The sequence below is a fragment of the Eptatretus burgeri genome, chromosome 4, assembly GCF_056783735.1.
Source record: "Eptatretus burgeri isolate ZD-2024b chromosome 4, Ebu_testis_v1, whole genome shotgun sequence".
Classification (NCBI taxonomy): Eukaryota; Metazoa; Chordata; class Myxini; order Myxiniformes; family Myxinidae; genus Eptatretus; species Eptatretus burgeri.
Genome location: NC_140964.1, coordinates 105,453,959 through 105,468,534, shown reverse-complemented (window position 1 = coordinate 105,468,534; position 14,576 = coordinate 105,453,959). Strand labels below are relative to the sequence as shown.

The following is a 14,576-nucleotide window of genomic DNA, read 5'->3' as shown; positions in this document are numbered from 1 at the left end:
CTCTCTCTCTCTCTCTCTCTCTCTCTCTCTCTCTCTCTCTCTCTCTCTCTTCTCTCTCGACGTGTCCGAGCGGTGTTTCTGTCCGGACAGTGTTTGTCTCCAGATGTGTCCAGATGGTGTTTGTGTCTGGGTAGTGTTTGTCTCCGGACATGTCAAGGCAGTGTTTGTGTCTGGGTAGTGTTTGTCTCCGGACATGTCAAGGCAGTGTTTGTGTCCGGGCATTGTTTATCTCCGGGTGTTGTTCATCTCTGGACGTGTCCAGGCCGTGGTTGTTTTTGGGCGGTGTTTGTCTCTGGACAGAGTTTGTGTCTGGGAGTTGTTTATCTCTGGACAGTGTTTGTCTTCGGACCTGTTCGGCCCATGTTTGTTTGTCTCTGGATGTGTCCGGGCAGTGTTTGTCTCTGGACATGTCCATGTTTGTGTCTGGACATGTCTGGGCCCCATTTATCTTCGGACGTGTCTGGGTGGTGTTTATGTCGAGACACGAGTTTGTCTCCAGAGGTGTCCAGGCCGTGTTTGTCTCTGGACATGTCCAGTACACCGGGAAAAGTCACAGAACCATCGGAAAGCATCCATAAAAGAAAATATAAACAAATGAAAACAAGTAAATGAAAAATCAAATGCAGGTGAACAACCCGAGATGTTGGAGAAGCACGGTTAATATACTGACACACTGCTGAAGCAAACCCTGGGAGTCTAATATATAAAGCTCTTTCTAACCACTGACTGACTGACCATTCTATTCATCAGGACCATACTCTGTACAGAGTCTCCTTTGGCAGACTGCTGCCAAAGCAGTCTCCTGAGCTATTGGGCACAATCCTGGACCGGTCTCCACTCCAACACAAGATACTTAAATGGCTCAATCATCCCAGCAAGCTGGAACTCATTTTGCCGACCTCAGAAGGATGACAGGCTGAGTCAACTCCATCTGGGATTAATTCAACAGCTGAACGGGATTTGAACTCAGGATCCCAGGATCCCATGCCCACCACCCGAACCATTCAGCCAACACCAGGGATACTGAGTAACTGATATTAAAGATCGGAATCTTCCGGGTGACGTAGAAAGCTGAAATTTGACGTGCTGATGGACATCGAAGCCAATACACCAGGAAAATCACAGTATCATTGGACAACATTCATAAATGAAAACAAAATTAATGAAAATAAATAAATGAAAAAAATGCAGGTGAGCGACCCGAGACAATGGGGAAGCTCGGTTCGTTATTGCTAACAATGTGTAAGCATACCCTGCGAGTATATACATACATATACTGACAAAATGGCCTATCACATGCGCCTCTAAGCCGTCTCGCCTGGGTTTGAATCCCGACCCAGCGATATAGAGCATTATCTCGCTGTTTGAAAGGCAGGGTGATTCATAAATGTGTGTGCCGTCCCGCGGATGGACGTTAAACGGCCATCCTGTGTTCCGGCATTAGTTCGTGGATGTTAAAGATCCCACGGTGTCCTTTGCAAAGAGTAGGCAAGTTATTGCCAGCACCATAAAGATTGCAAGTTCTTGCACTCTCAGTCGAGTACTCTGTGATGGAGTGGCTCCTTTACCACAATTGTAACCGCTGAGCCAATGAAACCATCTCAGCAGTCTTATGCATCGACAGTGCAATGAGGATAACCAAGCGAGCATGATCCCAAATTAAATTTTCCTGTGCTACAGCCTTGTTTTTAAAATTATCTGATCGTTAAAGTAAAAAGTATTTAATTAACAATGTAGAAAGACTGCCCCAGTGTGTGCACTAATAAATTCATTATCACCATATATTGTACTTCTTTTTATTCACCAGCAAAACTGAAATATTGGTGAATGAAATATCATGAATGGAATGCCGCCTCGTATTCATTGAAGTCACAAAAAGACTATTCAGAAATTACTATATAATGGACCTTACAATGGCAATCACAAAAAGCTAGTTGGCACATCATAAATGTATCTAATCATTGAGAAAAGTTCTCTGACCTAGCATCACATCTGAGATCATGCTATGATTCAGCATCTGACTCAATCGTTCGATAATTAAATTATAAAAGAGGATGAATTTAGCAAATTTTTTTGTTTGTTTTGCTACAAGCAATGACGATTATTACAAGGCATAAATGAAAGAATTAATATTTATTTTAATCTCATTCCTTGCACCCGGTGTTCTGTTTTCTTGTGACGATGTTGGGTTGGAAATCATGTCGTATGGCCCGTGAAAGGTCCTCGGCATACATCTCATAACGTCCAGTCATCTGTTCGGAATCGTTCAGCAAGATAATTACACACAAGGCATCACATCATCGCATCAACCACATAGATTTCCTGCAAGCAGACATATCACTGATAGTCTCAGGGGTCATCTCCATTGTGTGCCAAAATGAAAAGAAGGAGATTAAAAAAAAATTAGATGCTTCGGAGGAAGTAGGAACAAGGCATTAGGAATGTATGGAAAAAGTGTCATCAATAATTGTCCAAAGGTCTATTTCTCCCTCTCTGCAGGCAGGTTTGTGTCCTTTCGGTGCTCAACTGCCTCTCTTCTGGTCTCTCTTCAACTACCCTCTCCTTTCTGCTAACCCCAGCCCTCCTTAAGTAACAAACACACACATTCTTCCAAAAGCAAACACCTCATTACCTTCCTGAAGTCCAAGCTTGATGCTCACCTCCATTTATTCATCGCACATTGGTCTCTCTAGTCAGTGGAACTGCCTCCCTGAGTCTGTGGTCCATTACTCTTTCAAGACTGCTGCCCATTGCAACATTATGGTGTCTTCTCTTATTTCCCCACTCGCTGACCAAAGAGCCCTTTTCCTCCCTTTCACATACCTGAATGAGTCTCTGTGTTTTTCTATGCTTGTTTCCCCCCACTCCTCTGTCAGAATGTTATTTACCCTCCATCTTTTAGGTCTTCAATAAGCCTCGACTGCTATCGAAAGACAAATACAAGGTACAGACATGTCTGGGCAAAATAGAATGTGCCTAATGATTTCACAACGATATATTAATTGGAATATGGTACATGACATGTTGTGGGATGGCTTACATTAATTGGTAAGCTTTGTCCTACATGACACAAACATGTTGCACACAATAAATTAAGTTAAAGTTAGACAGTGTATGCTCATCATAAAAGTTTAATCCAATACGCACTGCACTTTGTGAGCTGATAAGTCCAAATAAGGAGCATTTCTGTGTCACAATAGTTATACTTGGATGATTCGATTATTTGTAAATGAGATAACAACATTCAATCTCTATCTACACAATGATCAGGATCAATGTAACAACTGCCTGGTAATAGGGCAGCACCTTGGGATTTCATCATTAAGTTATTGATGGTCAAGGTCAATACTTGAGTGTTCCATATTTACAACTCTCTTTTCATATAATATGCTTCCTTGCATCTTATAACCTCATTACAAACATTATGAATCAAACATTTTGGTGTCATCCAGCAACTTTTAATCTTTGAAATCTCTGTGTCTCCCACTCCCAGGACAAACATACTCACATATCCCAGCTAACAATAGTTACAACTGATTGCTTGGGTGGGTGGACGACAACGTGGCAGCATGAAAGTCAGTTTGAAAAAATTTGATTAAATTCGGAAATATTGTGTAATCACAGCAGCATGAGTTGGTAGAATAATGCGTACGTCATGTTGAGTGCCCAGATAAGTTGAATGCAAATGAGCTTCAACCTCCATGCAAATAATTTATCAGACCCACACAAAGTGAATGTGGTTGTGGGATTTATTTTTGTTTTGCAAAATTTAAAAATATTAGTTCCAGGATGTTTTTGCAAATTATTAATTTGTACAGAATTTAACCTTTTCAATAAACATTCTTCAAATGAATAACGGATGCTGTTTATAAGTAATTGGTTTCACCACTGGTGTTGAACAGGGGCACTACCTTATAAAGAGCTCAGACAATTAATTGGCCTCTCTACTCCTAACAGTATATCATGCTGTATCAGTGTTAATAGCATGTGTCCAAAGGTCTGTCTCGAGGCCTGCATTAGCAGCAGCATGGAGAACTGCTCTGGTGCTGCAATCTCACCTTGTACCCCTGGAGGCAGTGCAATCCAAGGCTCTGAGTGGATCTGGTGACAGGGGATGCTCTTTGCTCAGCGCAGATAAATTGGTTGCCTTGTTCTTATATATCAAGTCACATCTATTTTTGTTTCATGTGACTTGATATACAAAAACAAGGTCACATCTATTAAGAGCTTGGTCCTTGCTGAGTTTCACCAGATTACATACACTGCTCCAGCAACCCATACCTGCTACCCTCCTCAAATCGAAGTAACTACTCACCTATACTCCTTTGTCTACCTTTGCTTACCTGTGTAATCACCTCCCTGAATCTGGCAAGTCACTTCTTCCCTCTCCTCCTTTAAGATAGCAAACTATCAACATCTCATGTTCTACCAATTCCTAATCATTATTTTTTCTTCACTCTGTAACTCGTCCCTTTTGCCCGTCCTGTATTTTGACAGGTGGTGCAGGAGGGGGGGGGCAGAAAGTTCCTTATCACATGAATGCCTAAAAGGTCTGGCGATATTGCTGAACTAACAGTGTAAGAGGTTTCTAAAGGGCATCATATATTTTTAGTGCCAATGATTTTGTTATCACGAGTTTGTTGGAACATTGAGGAGGCAGACCTCAAAATTTTATCAAAAGGATTCACCAATTCCAATTAGTCCTGGATTTAGTCAATTTTCACTGCGATAATGCACCGTCGTATCCTGGCAATGCACGACGTTACCTGACAAGCCTACAGCTACTGCACCATGGAGTTATGTCGGATAGTGATGGTCCTTTGCGGTACAATACCACTAATTGATATGATTGAGAATTCTCAGTCTCGTGATTAAGTTAAATAATCATCTTACCGCATATGGGCGTAAACACTTTTTGGAACCTTTTGGTGTTCAACAGCGACTGGAGCACTTCCGTTTTGATCGTGAGCGTCATGATCTATGTTTAATTAATATTGTGTCTTTTAGTTTGATTTGATGCCTCGATTTCTTCTTCAATTTGTAACTTGCTGTTTATCTCTAGATATTTATCTTCCACCTAAATAAGATTGGGGCAGTTGGGATTAAAGATTTTTAAAGAAGAAGGCGGCATTTCCAACCAAAAATAAACTAGATCGACTCCACTAATTTGAGCAAGAAGCAAGAGCAGACCTGGTCTCAGGTGACGTTTCACCTGCTTCACAGCCAGATTGTTAGATTGTTCAAGCCAGTAGACCCCAAGCCTCAACATGTGTCCGATTCTTATTTCGATAGTCCGCTCATTTCTGGTCACGTGCTCTCAGGTGCTCGAGGTCAAATGGAGGAGTGCTTTTTATCCCGCCCCCCCCCTCCCCGGAGGGAGGGAGCGGGATGTTGTAATCGTCCGGTTTGTCTGTCTGTCTGTCTGTCTGTCTGTTAGCAACTTTATGGCAAAATGGCTTTGGCAAACACTATCAAATTTAATCCACAGGTGGGCAATGAACCTTGGACGACCCCATTAACTTTTGGGTCCAATTGGATCAAAGGTCAAGGTCAGGTCATAAAAAGATCAAAATCATTTTACGGTCATAACTTCGTCAAATATGGTTTAATTGACTTCAAACTAAGACTAAATATTCCTTATAATCAACATTCAGGTTAAAGATGTATCAAATATATAATTGATCCCCAAAATAACTTTCTGTCTTAAATGAGTGGGATTTGTTGTGCCTGGCACCACTTGTTTATTTTATTTTGCACACCTCAAGCAAAATAAATGTCAAATCACATCATTGATGGAGTGCTCTGCTCTTTTCTGCAATTTTTTTTTTTTTACACATGATCTGGTGTTGTATGTGTGTGTGTGCTTGTTGTTGATTTCCTGTTTCCGGGGCACAAACACGGCTGTTTTTGTGTCCAGTTTGGGCATGATGAGGTGTTGGTTGTGAGAGTGTTGGGGTTCTAGTTGAGTGTTGTGCACACGTGGATGTGTTGTTTGGGATTGGGTGTTGTTTGTTGCTCACCTTATCTATCTGCCTGCACCATCCAGTTTTCACTATTTGCATCAGAGGTGTGTATTGTGTGGGTATGTCCATCATCTCCCCAGTTAGACCACCCTCCCGGCTCTTCATGTGCCACGCTTCCAAAATCAACCTGTGTCGTTTGTTGGACGTCGAGTCGAGGACACGGGTCCTGTCAAAGTCAAATTTGTGGCCAGATTGCAGGCAGTGACGTGCTATGGCTGACTGGGTCGCCTTTCCAAGGCCAATTGTTCGATCATGTTCATCTATCCTTTGTTTTAAATTTCTTCCAGTTTCACCAATGTAGAATTGGTCACAGTCTTTGCATGATGAATGGTTTAATTATCTCCAGACTTATCACCAGTTGGTATTGGGTCCTTTCGTTTTGAAATGACATTACGGATGGTGAGTAAAGACTTGTGGGCTCCACCAATCCGTGCGCCATGTACTATCCTGCAAACCCTTTCAGAAAGGCCTGGGTAGTATGACAGTACACAGTACCCAAGTGTGTCTGGCTCCTTCTGCTCGGTCCGTTTTGGTTCTTCCAAGGTGGGGAGTATCCCCTTGTTGTACCCATTTTTGAGCAGGACACCTCCAACTAATCTCATTTCTTTGATTGCCTCGGCTTTGGATAATGACACTGTCCATGCCCTCGCTGCCATGCTACACTGTGTTTGTGGGAGATTGGGTTGCAGGAGTTTAAATCCAGTAATCTGCTGGTGTGGTTTGGTTTCCTGTAAACCGAAGTCCTTACGGTGGACCTCCACATCCAAAAAGGCTAATTTGCTTTCTTTTTCAATTTTGATTGTGAAGTTTATGCTGGGGAATAACTGGCCAAGTTGTCCCAGTAGGTGGTCTACCATGTTTCTATGCACAATGACGAAGGTGTCATCTACATATCTGTTCCAGTACCGTGGGAGCCAATTCTCATGAGACTCAAATATCCTTCGTTCGAGTTCCTCCATCACCAAATTCGCCGCAACAGCAGAGACCGGTGAACCCATAGCTGTGCCAAATATTTGTCGGTCGTGTGCACCATCGTGGATGAAGGTCGTGCTGTTCAAACATCTCCAGCAAGCTCACAACGTCTTTCGCTGTTAGTTTGCTGTTCTGACAAGCCATTTTCCAATCGTTTGAATGTTCCAACCGGTTGAACATGACGATCACCGCTAGATTGATTGGGATATCGGTTGAAACATTTCAAAAAATTGTAAAATGGTTATCATTGAACAAAAAATAATAACAATTCCTTTGAAATGTTATTTTCTTCATTCATTCTTTATCCCTTCCATTCCCATTACCTCCAAATTGAACTAATATTGCTCCTCATTTAACTAATTTGCTTCAAAGTGAACAAATTTGATTCCAACTTGAAATAACATTTCAAAATACTTAATTTTCCGTATCTCTCCATCAGGAACGTCTTCAACAGGAACACCTTTTCTGTATATCTTCTCAATTGGAACACCTTATCTTCTTCATCATCTCGATTACATCCTCCTCTTCACCCAGTTTCTTTCCCAGACCTGTCAAACTCGCAAACACTCGGTCCATCGATGATCCCTCCGCCGATAAACCACGACTTTTCCCCCCATGTTTAATAACCCCTCATTTCAACCCTCTTGTGATGTCTGTGTTTATGAATTCAGGATCCTGAGAAGTCCAGTCTGCAGGTGTTGCCTGTACATAACCATAAACTCTCATTTCCATCCATTAATGGTGTCAAACCCCACCAAGTCAGTACCTTCGGTTCTCCCTCATCATCTCCTACATGCGAGTGGCACTTACATGCGAGTCCCACCACACTTACAGCATGACCTTCCCCTGTGCTCTCAAGAAAATCTCATTTCACCACTCTCAATGTTTTGGGGGTTTTTTTGGGATATATAGTCAAGGCTCATGGAAGAGCAGGAACACAGAACGAATCCGGATGCAACATAACAAAAGGAACAGCAGGAGAAAAGTGAAACGCCAACAGCAGGGCAGAGGGAGAAAATAAACAGAGACGGAAAACAAGGGATGCTGGTGATGATAAAGCATGGGGGAGAATGCAAGAGCTGGACAACATGGACAAGAAACAACCGTTTTTGGAGGGGGGGGTGAGGGTGGTTTAATGGGTGTAAAAAGTGTCATGGTTTTGGATGGGGGAATCTGAGGTGGTGGTGAATAGCTGTCTTGAAGACATGGGGGAAGAATGAGATTGCAGAGTATGTGGAAGTTGTTTCCACAGGTGGGGAAAAAAGAGGAACAAATGAGTGGAGGTGAGCAGTCATTCTGGATTTTGGGAGGTTCACTGGAAGGGTGGTTAATGGTGGACTGCGTGCAACCTGAATTTACCTGGAGGGGGGAGGGGGGGACCATGGAAAGAGCAGAGGGTGCAAGACCAGAAAGGAGGCAGAAGACGACAGAGAGAGACAAGGAAGAAGAAGACAGAATTTGGGACTCACAGTGGCACAACTAAGGATGCAATGTGTCCTCTCAAAGCCAATTGCCTTATTCTGTCCTTTCTGGTGGCAGGCACATATTGCATGTTGCAGAGGAGAACATCTAGTCTGATCCCCAGCACATAACAAAACCTGTTTCTTCATTTACTTTTCATCTCACTACAGTGGTCCTAATGACTATTTATCCATGACCAAGCTTGCTGGTCTCATCCTATGAATTTGGGCATGGCCCTCATAAATTATCCTATCTCTGTGCCCTGGCACAATTACCTGGCTGGATAGTGTGGTCCCAACTCAGGCCTACTCGCCTGGCTCTATCACTCCATGGCACTCGATACCTTGGTCCTGACCTAGAACAACACTCTACACTCCCATCTCTCCACCTATAAGCCAAGTATTCTGTCACCTTAGGTTTCTCCACCAACGATCTAAGTATTCTGTTGCCCAGGTATTTTATTAGCCCCCGTTGGACTTAATCCAAAACGGGGGCTTATGGATTTGGTCTCGGTTTTCGTGTCCACGCGTACGTGCATCCGCAGCCATATTTCATTCATGTATGGACCGATTTGATTCGTACTTGGCACAAAGACGACACATGATGTTGTACATATGCCTGTCATTTTTTTTCGACATCAGATCCAATATGGCCGACTGGCAGCCATTTTAGTTGTAAAAAAAAAAACCTGATGTTGAACACGTCCTCAACCATTTCTCGGACAAGCGTTTTCCGATGTTGCTCAAACTGGGCAATAGATAATGAATGATGGCTTACATATACACATCGTTATTTTTTCGACATCAGATCCAATATAGCCAGCTGGAGGCAATTTTCATTGTACATAAATACAGTATGGGCTCACCCTTTAACTCCATGCACAAAATTGCTTCAACATTGGGGGCTCTATGACACTTTGTCTCTTTTTACTTGTTTTATTCTATTTTGGTCCATTTCTTGTATTCTTCCCTCGTCTTCCCTTCCACTTCTGTGATTGAGAGTTTGTGGCTGTATACATCTTGTTCACAATGTGTCCTCTTGCTCTCATTCTCCCCGATGTGTCTTATTCCTCCCTTATTCCTCCAGCTCTCCCTCTATTTTGTCCCTCTGTCCAGCCGTTGATGTGTCATCCTCTCACCCCCCTCCACCCCCAATCTCCTTCTGCAGTTCTTTTTGATTTGTTACATCCTGGTCCATTCTGTGTTTGAGCTCCTCCATGAGCCTTGACTCTGTCCACCAAAAAAATGGGTCTGTTCCTGCATTGTTCGCTCGTATCCCTCTCCTCTATGTTGTTGCATTGACCACTCGTCCGCAGTTATTCAGCTCTTTCATCAGCATATATTTCTGTATAAAAACCAAAGAGAGCATTAGCTAGTCGAGATAAACACGAGTAAGACTTTGCCATACCCGAAAGCCCCACTGATCTGCCATCTGCCTGCAGAGGTTGAGATCCAGATCAGCAATCAGCAGCCCATTGCTGATCCGAGAGAGGCCAGGTGTGCGACGTCCATCAGGTGCAGCGACATAACTTGAACCATAAAAATGGCCAAAGTCATTATGTGCTAGAGGAAGAAGAATCACACAGGGTATTCAGTGGCCTGTAAAAGTATTCATCCCCCTCTGAAGTTTTCACATTTTGACCACACCCAAGTTAATTTCTGAAACTAAAAACAGTTTCAATGCATGGTTTTACAGAGTTGTGGAAGTCCTGGATAATAGGATTAAGGTTTTTAGTGGTCGAGGCTTGCTTTCACCGGGTCGGTTTAAACCAGTGTTGAACAAGCCGAATGTTCGTAAAGACATTTGGGAACTACATGATCGCTGCATAATAGTTCCAGCGGAAAAAGCTGCTAATAACTTTGTTGTGCTTTGTAAAAACGTTTTATGTAGAGCTTTTATAAAAGAGTTAGGCATTGATATGGTTACTTTGATTAGTATAGGAAATAATAGATATGTTCCTTGTCATAAGTTGCTCTGTGCGTGGTGTTGGCTCAATGGCTCGAGTGGTGGGCCTGGGATCCTAGGGTCCTGAGTACAAATCCTGCTTGGCTGTTGAATTAATACCAGGTGGGGTTGACACAGCCTGTCATCCTTCTGAGGTCGGCAAAATGAGTAACAGCTTGCTGGTGTCCTATGTCGGAGTGGCAACTTGTCCAGGATTGTGCCCAATAGCCCAAGAGACTGCTTAGGCAGCACCAACGCTCTGCACAGAGTATGGTCCCATTGGATGGATGGATTCCATAGTGGCTCGAAGTTATTGTATCTGAGAATCAGGAAGTTTTAGTAAATTATTTTGGAATTAAATGTAAAGAGGTAAATCTTTGTATTCCTTGGCTTTTCTGGATTCCGAAGCTTCATAAGAACCAATACAAGTATAGGTTTATAGCAGGTGCCAAGCAGTATTCCACCAAGCAGTTTTCAGTTATAATTAACTCAGGCTTACAAGTTGTTTGGGAACAGTTCAGGAAACATTGATTATCAATTGAGAAGAATTCTGATACTAACACTTTCTGGAGCATTAATTCTTCTTTCGAGTTCTTTGATAGAATTAGATGCCTCAATATCAAGTCAGTTGAAGTTTTTGATTTTTCAACCTGATATACAATTTGGGTTTAGTATTGGTGAGGGATTCACTCTTCAAAGTCATTGACAAGGTTTTAAACTCTTTTAATAAGTTTTTATGTGTCAGGTCTGATAGAGCATTCTTTTCTAAAAATAAATACTCAAGTTTTCATTGTTTCAATCAGAAGAAGTTAAAGATGCTGTTAATTTTATTTTATTTAATACTTTTGTGTCTTTTTGTGGGATAATGTTTCAGTAGGTTGAGGGTATTCCTATTGGTGGGAATTGCAGCCCCCTACTAGCAGACTTTTTTTATTTTCTGTGAATTTTTATTCATGCAGAAACTGGTGGAGAAAAAAAACCTTAAGATTAGCTAAAATATGATCTCACGAGCAAATACTACCCACCACTTCACTGATGGGAACACTGAGATGGGGGTGGAGAGGTGGGAGATAGAGAGGGGTGGGGGGAGTGGGAGGAGATAGAGGGGAAGGAAAGAGGAGGGAGGGGAGAGAGAGGAGGGAGGAGGAGAGGAGGGAGAGGGAGAGGAGGGAGGGGAGAGGAGGAAGGGGGAGAGAGGCGGGAGAGTGAGAAAGGAGAGTGAGGAGGGAGAGTGAGGAGGGAGAGTGAGGAGGGAGGGAGAGTGAGAAAGGGGGGACAGTGAGAAGGGAGGGAGAGTGAGGAAGGGGGGAGGGGGTAGGGAAGGCAACAAGAGGTGAGATGAATGGAAGGCAGACTGTAGTGGAATGACAATTAGGATTCACACTTTCTCATCAAAATTATTCGGCATAGAATAACAGTTAAGATGGAAATAAAATAATGGCTGAAATCCATTTTCTACTGGTCATACTATAAATACCATCCAGAGACAAACACCGCCCGGCGCGTCCGGAGCCAAGCTGTCCGGAGACAAACACTGCCCGGACACTTCCGGAGACAAACTCCCATCGGGACACGTCCGAAGACAAACTCCTATCCGGAAGCGTCTGGAGATAAATACCATCCAAACACGTCCAGACATAAACTCCCGTCCAGACATAAACACCGCCCGCATTCGTTCGGAGACAAACACTGCCCAGACATAAATACCGGCCAGACGCGTCCGGAGCCAAGTTGTCCGGAGACCGACACTGCCCAGACACGTGCAGAGATAAATACCATCCAGACATGTCTGGAGACAAACCCCACCCAGACATAACCACTGCCGAATAATTCTCAATTCCTTCTGTACATTTGAGTCATTTATTAAAACAAAACATATGCAAACAAACACGAACATGTCGATATGGAGAATTCAGAGGAGTTTCAATGAGAAACACAGTCTTCCTCTGAATCTACAGTGCATGGAGACTTTGAATTCTTATATAGTATTCAGTGAGACTATATGTGTTCATCATCCAGACATCCTGGTGCCACGGTAAAATTTTGTGGTTGAAGAGGAAAATCACTCACAGCTTTGTGGCAGCAGCCATCTGGAGGTCAGTTTAATTTTCAAGGAGTAAGGAATATTTATGACCTGAAGGTTGATACGTGTTCTGGTCATTATTTTCACACGCATTCCATTTAAGCTCGACTCTTGTTTCCAGCCAGACTTTCAGGCACCAGTATATAATTTTTTTATACTTAAGAATCTCTTAATTAGCTAAATAAAATAATAGGTGATTCTATTAGCTATACTAATAAAAGGCAATGTGTGTGTGTGTGTATGTCTTTCTCCTCCATAACTCCAAAACTATAACACGTAGCAGCCTGAAACTTTTCATGCATACAAAGAAAACTCCAAGGAAGTGCAAGAGTGAAAATTGGGTGTTTTGGGTAATTAAAACACTCCTTTTGAAGATAATTAACGGCCTTATTTAATTGTATCCTTCATCAGGCGATCCTCAGCCACCTCACTGTCTGGGGTCTTAAGGAATTTCTTGGGTAACTTCGCTGGGGTCTGAATCCGCCATGTTTTTTGGCCTGCTCAACCATGCCTTGACTTGTAACGTGCCACAACGATTTCTTCACGATAAAGTTTTTCCTTCACTTTCCTCACTCATATTATCGAATACCTGTTCATCACAGCGACGAATCACTGGGTAGATTGCAATGCTTATAAACACCTGGAGACACCAGGGTCCATGGCTTTATTTCATTTGCACAAATGAATAATCGAGAGAATCTCTTAAACTAAGGATTATTACAAAACGTAAGCGCCAGATTTGAAAGAGTCAGCAGTTCTGACTCAACCAAAAATATTGATTTGTCTAATTTGGACATTGTATCGATGGCAATTGGGAATCGCTTCCCAAGCCAGGCATTCCGTTGGAGTGTTTGATTGAGTGCTTAAGTCACTTAACGAGCTGCGTAGTGCAATTCGTGGCCTGATCGGGATGTACAGTCGACAGTCACTACAAGATAGAGGTAAGAATACAACACACGGACGTGGTACATATGAGTAGGTGTGTGTGTGTGTGTGTGTGTGTGTGTGTGTGTGTGTGTGTGTGTGTGTGTGTGTGTGTGTGTGTGTGTGTGTGTGTGTGTGTGTGTGTGTGTGTGTGTGTGTGTGTGTGTGTGTTGTGAAAACAAAATGTTTGTGTTGTTCACAAAGCATAATATGTTCTCTCTGATAACTGGAGAGAACCTCAGACGGAGGCCCCTGGAGTACCAGCGGAAAGTGGACGCTGAGACGCGCTGCTCCGGCACATGCTCCCACACCTGACACACACCTCACACACACATACACACACACACACACAAACATAACACAGGACTGTTATACGAGACAAACACAGCCACTGAGCTTGCGGGGAGTGCCGTCACCTCCGGGAGCATTCTGATTATCAGCAACGCCACAACAATGGCGATACCTTTCTCACCGCACTCAGCTGGGCATTTCCTAATGAGGAATTTCCTCCTCCCCATGGATATCAACCTCAGGGGATTGTCCATGCTCTATCCTTAAAAACGCTGAATGGCAAGCAAGGAAGCAGCATGTACCCTTTAGTGTTCTGCTGAAAGAGGAGCATCAGCATGTCCAAAGTTGAGTGACAAGGATGAAAACACAACTGAAGCTGAAAGATCAGACTGCTTGTCAAAAAGGAAAGATCTGACATCAACAAGTAAAACGTTGACACTGAAAAAGGCCTTGAAGAGATTGATACAGGAAAAAAAGTTTAAGGTTCATTTAACAAAATAAATTAAGGGAGAATATAATGACGTGAAATGGCAATAGATAATTTTGAACACTGGGCGGTCAGTGCAATTTTCAGAAGTCCTACCTTTATTTCTATTGAAGCGGAAGATGTACTGCCGTGATCGACAATCCTCCCAGACAGAATGCTTTACAAGACAGAATGTATGAAGAATTGTCATAAGTTTTCACTTTTACTGCTATACGTGTCTCAAAAGGAAATGTTGCAGCAGGTAAATCATCACAGACTCACCTTTGCCACCATCTCCAGATGTGAACTCATTTGGATAATATTCCTGAAATCAAGCATATAAAACAACCATTCAGAACTTACAATGGCACAGAATAAAACTGCTTCCAATTATGTCAACCATCGCTCTACA

The 14,576-nt window shown here is 42.7% G+C and overlaps 1 protein-coding gene across 5 annotated transcripts in view; it reads right to left on the bottom strand.

Moving 5' to 3' along the window:
- Nucleotides 1-1,782: 1,782 nt before the first annotated feature.
- UPB1 (beta-ureidopropionase 1) overlaps nt 1,783-14,576 on the bottom strand; it is a 98,726-nt gene continuing 85,932 nt past the window's right edge. For 4 of the 5 annotated variants that reach the window (XM_085879586.1, XM_085879587.1, XM_085879585.1 and 1 more), the window contains 3 exons: nt 14,447-14,489; nt 9,864-10,018; nt 1,783-2,252 (listed from right to left, as the gene is read on the bottom strand). In XM_085879586.1, coding sequence (XP_085735712.1) covers nt 2,145-2,252; nt 9,864-10,018; nt 14,447-14,489 — 306 coding nt within the window. In that variant the 3' untranslated portion in view covers nt 1,783-2,144. Of the gene's footprint in view, nt 2,253-9,863; nt 10,019-14,281; nt 14,343-14,446; nt 14,490-14,576 lie in introns of those variants that run through there. The other variant, XM_085879588.1, reaches the window with a different exon arrangement.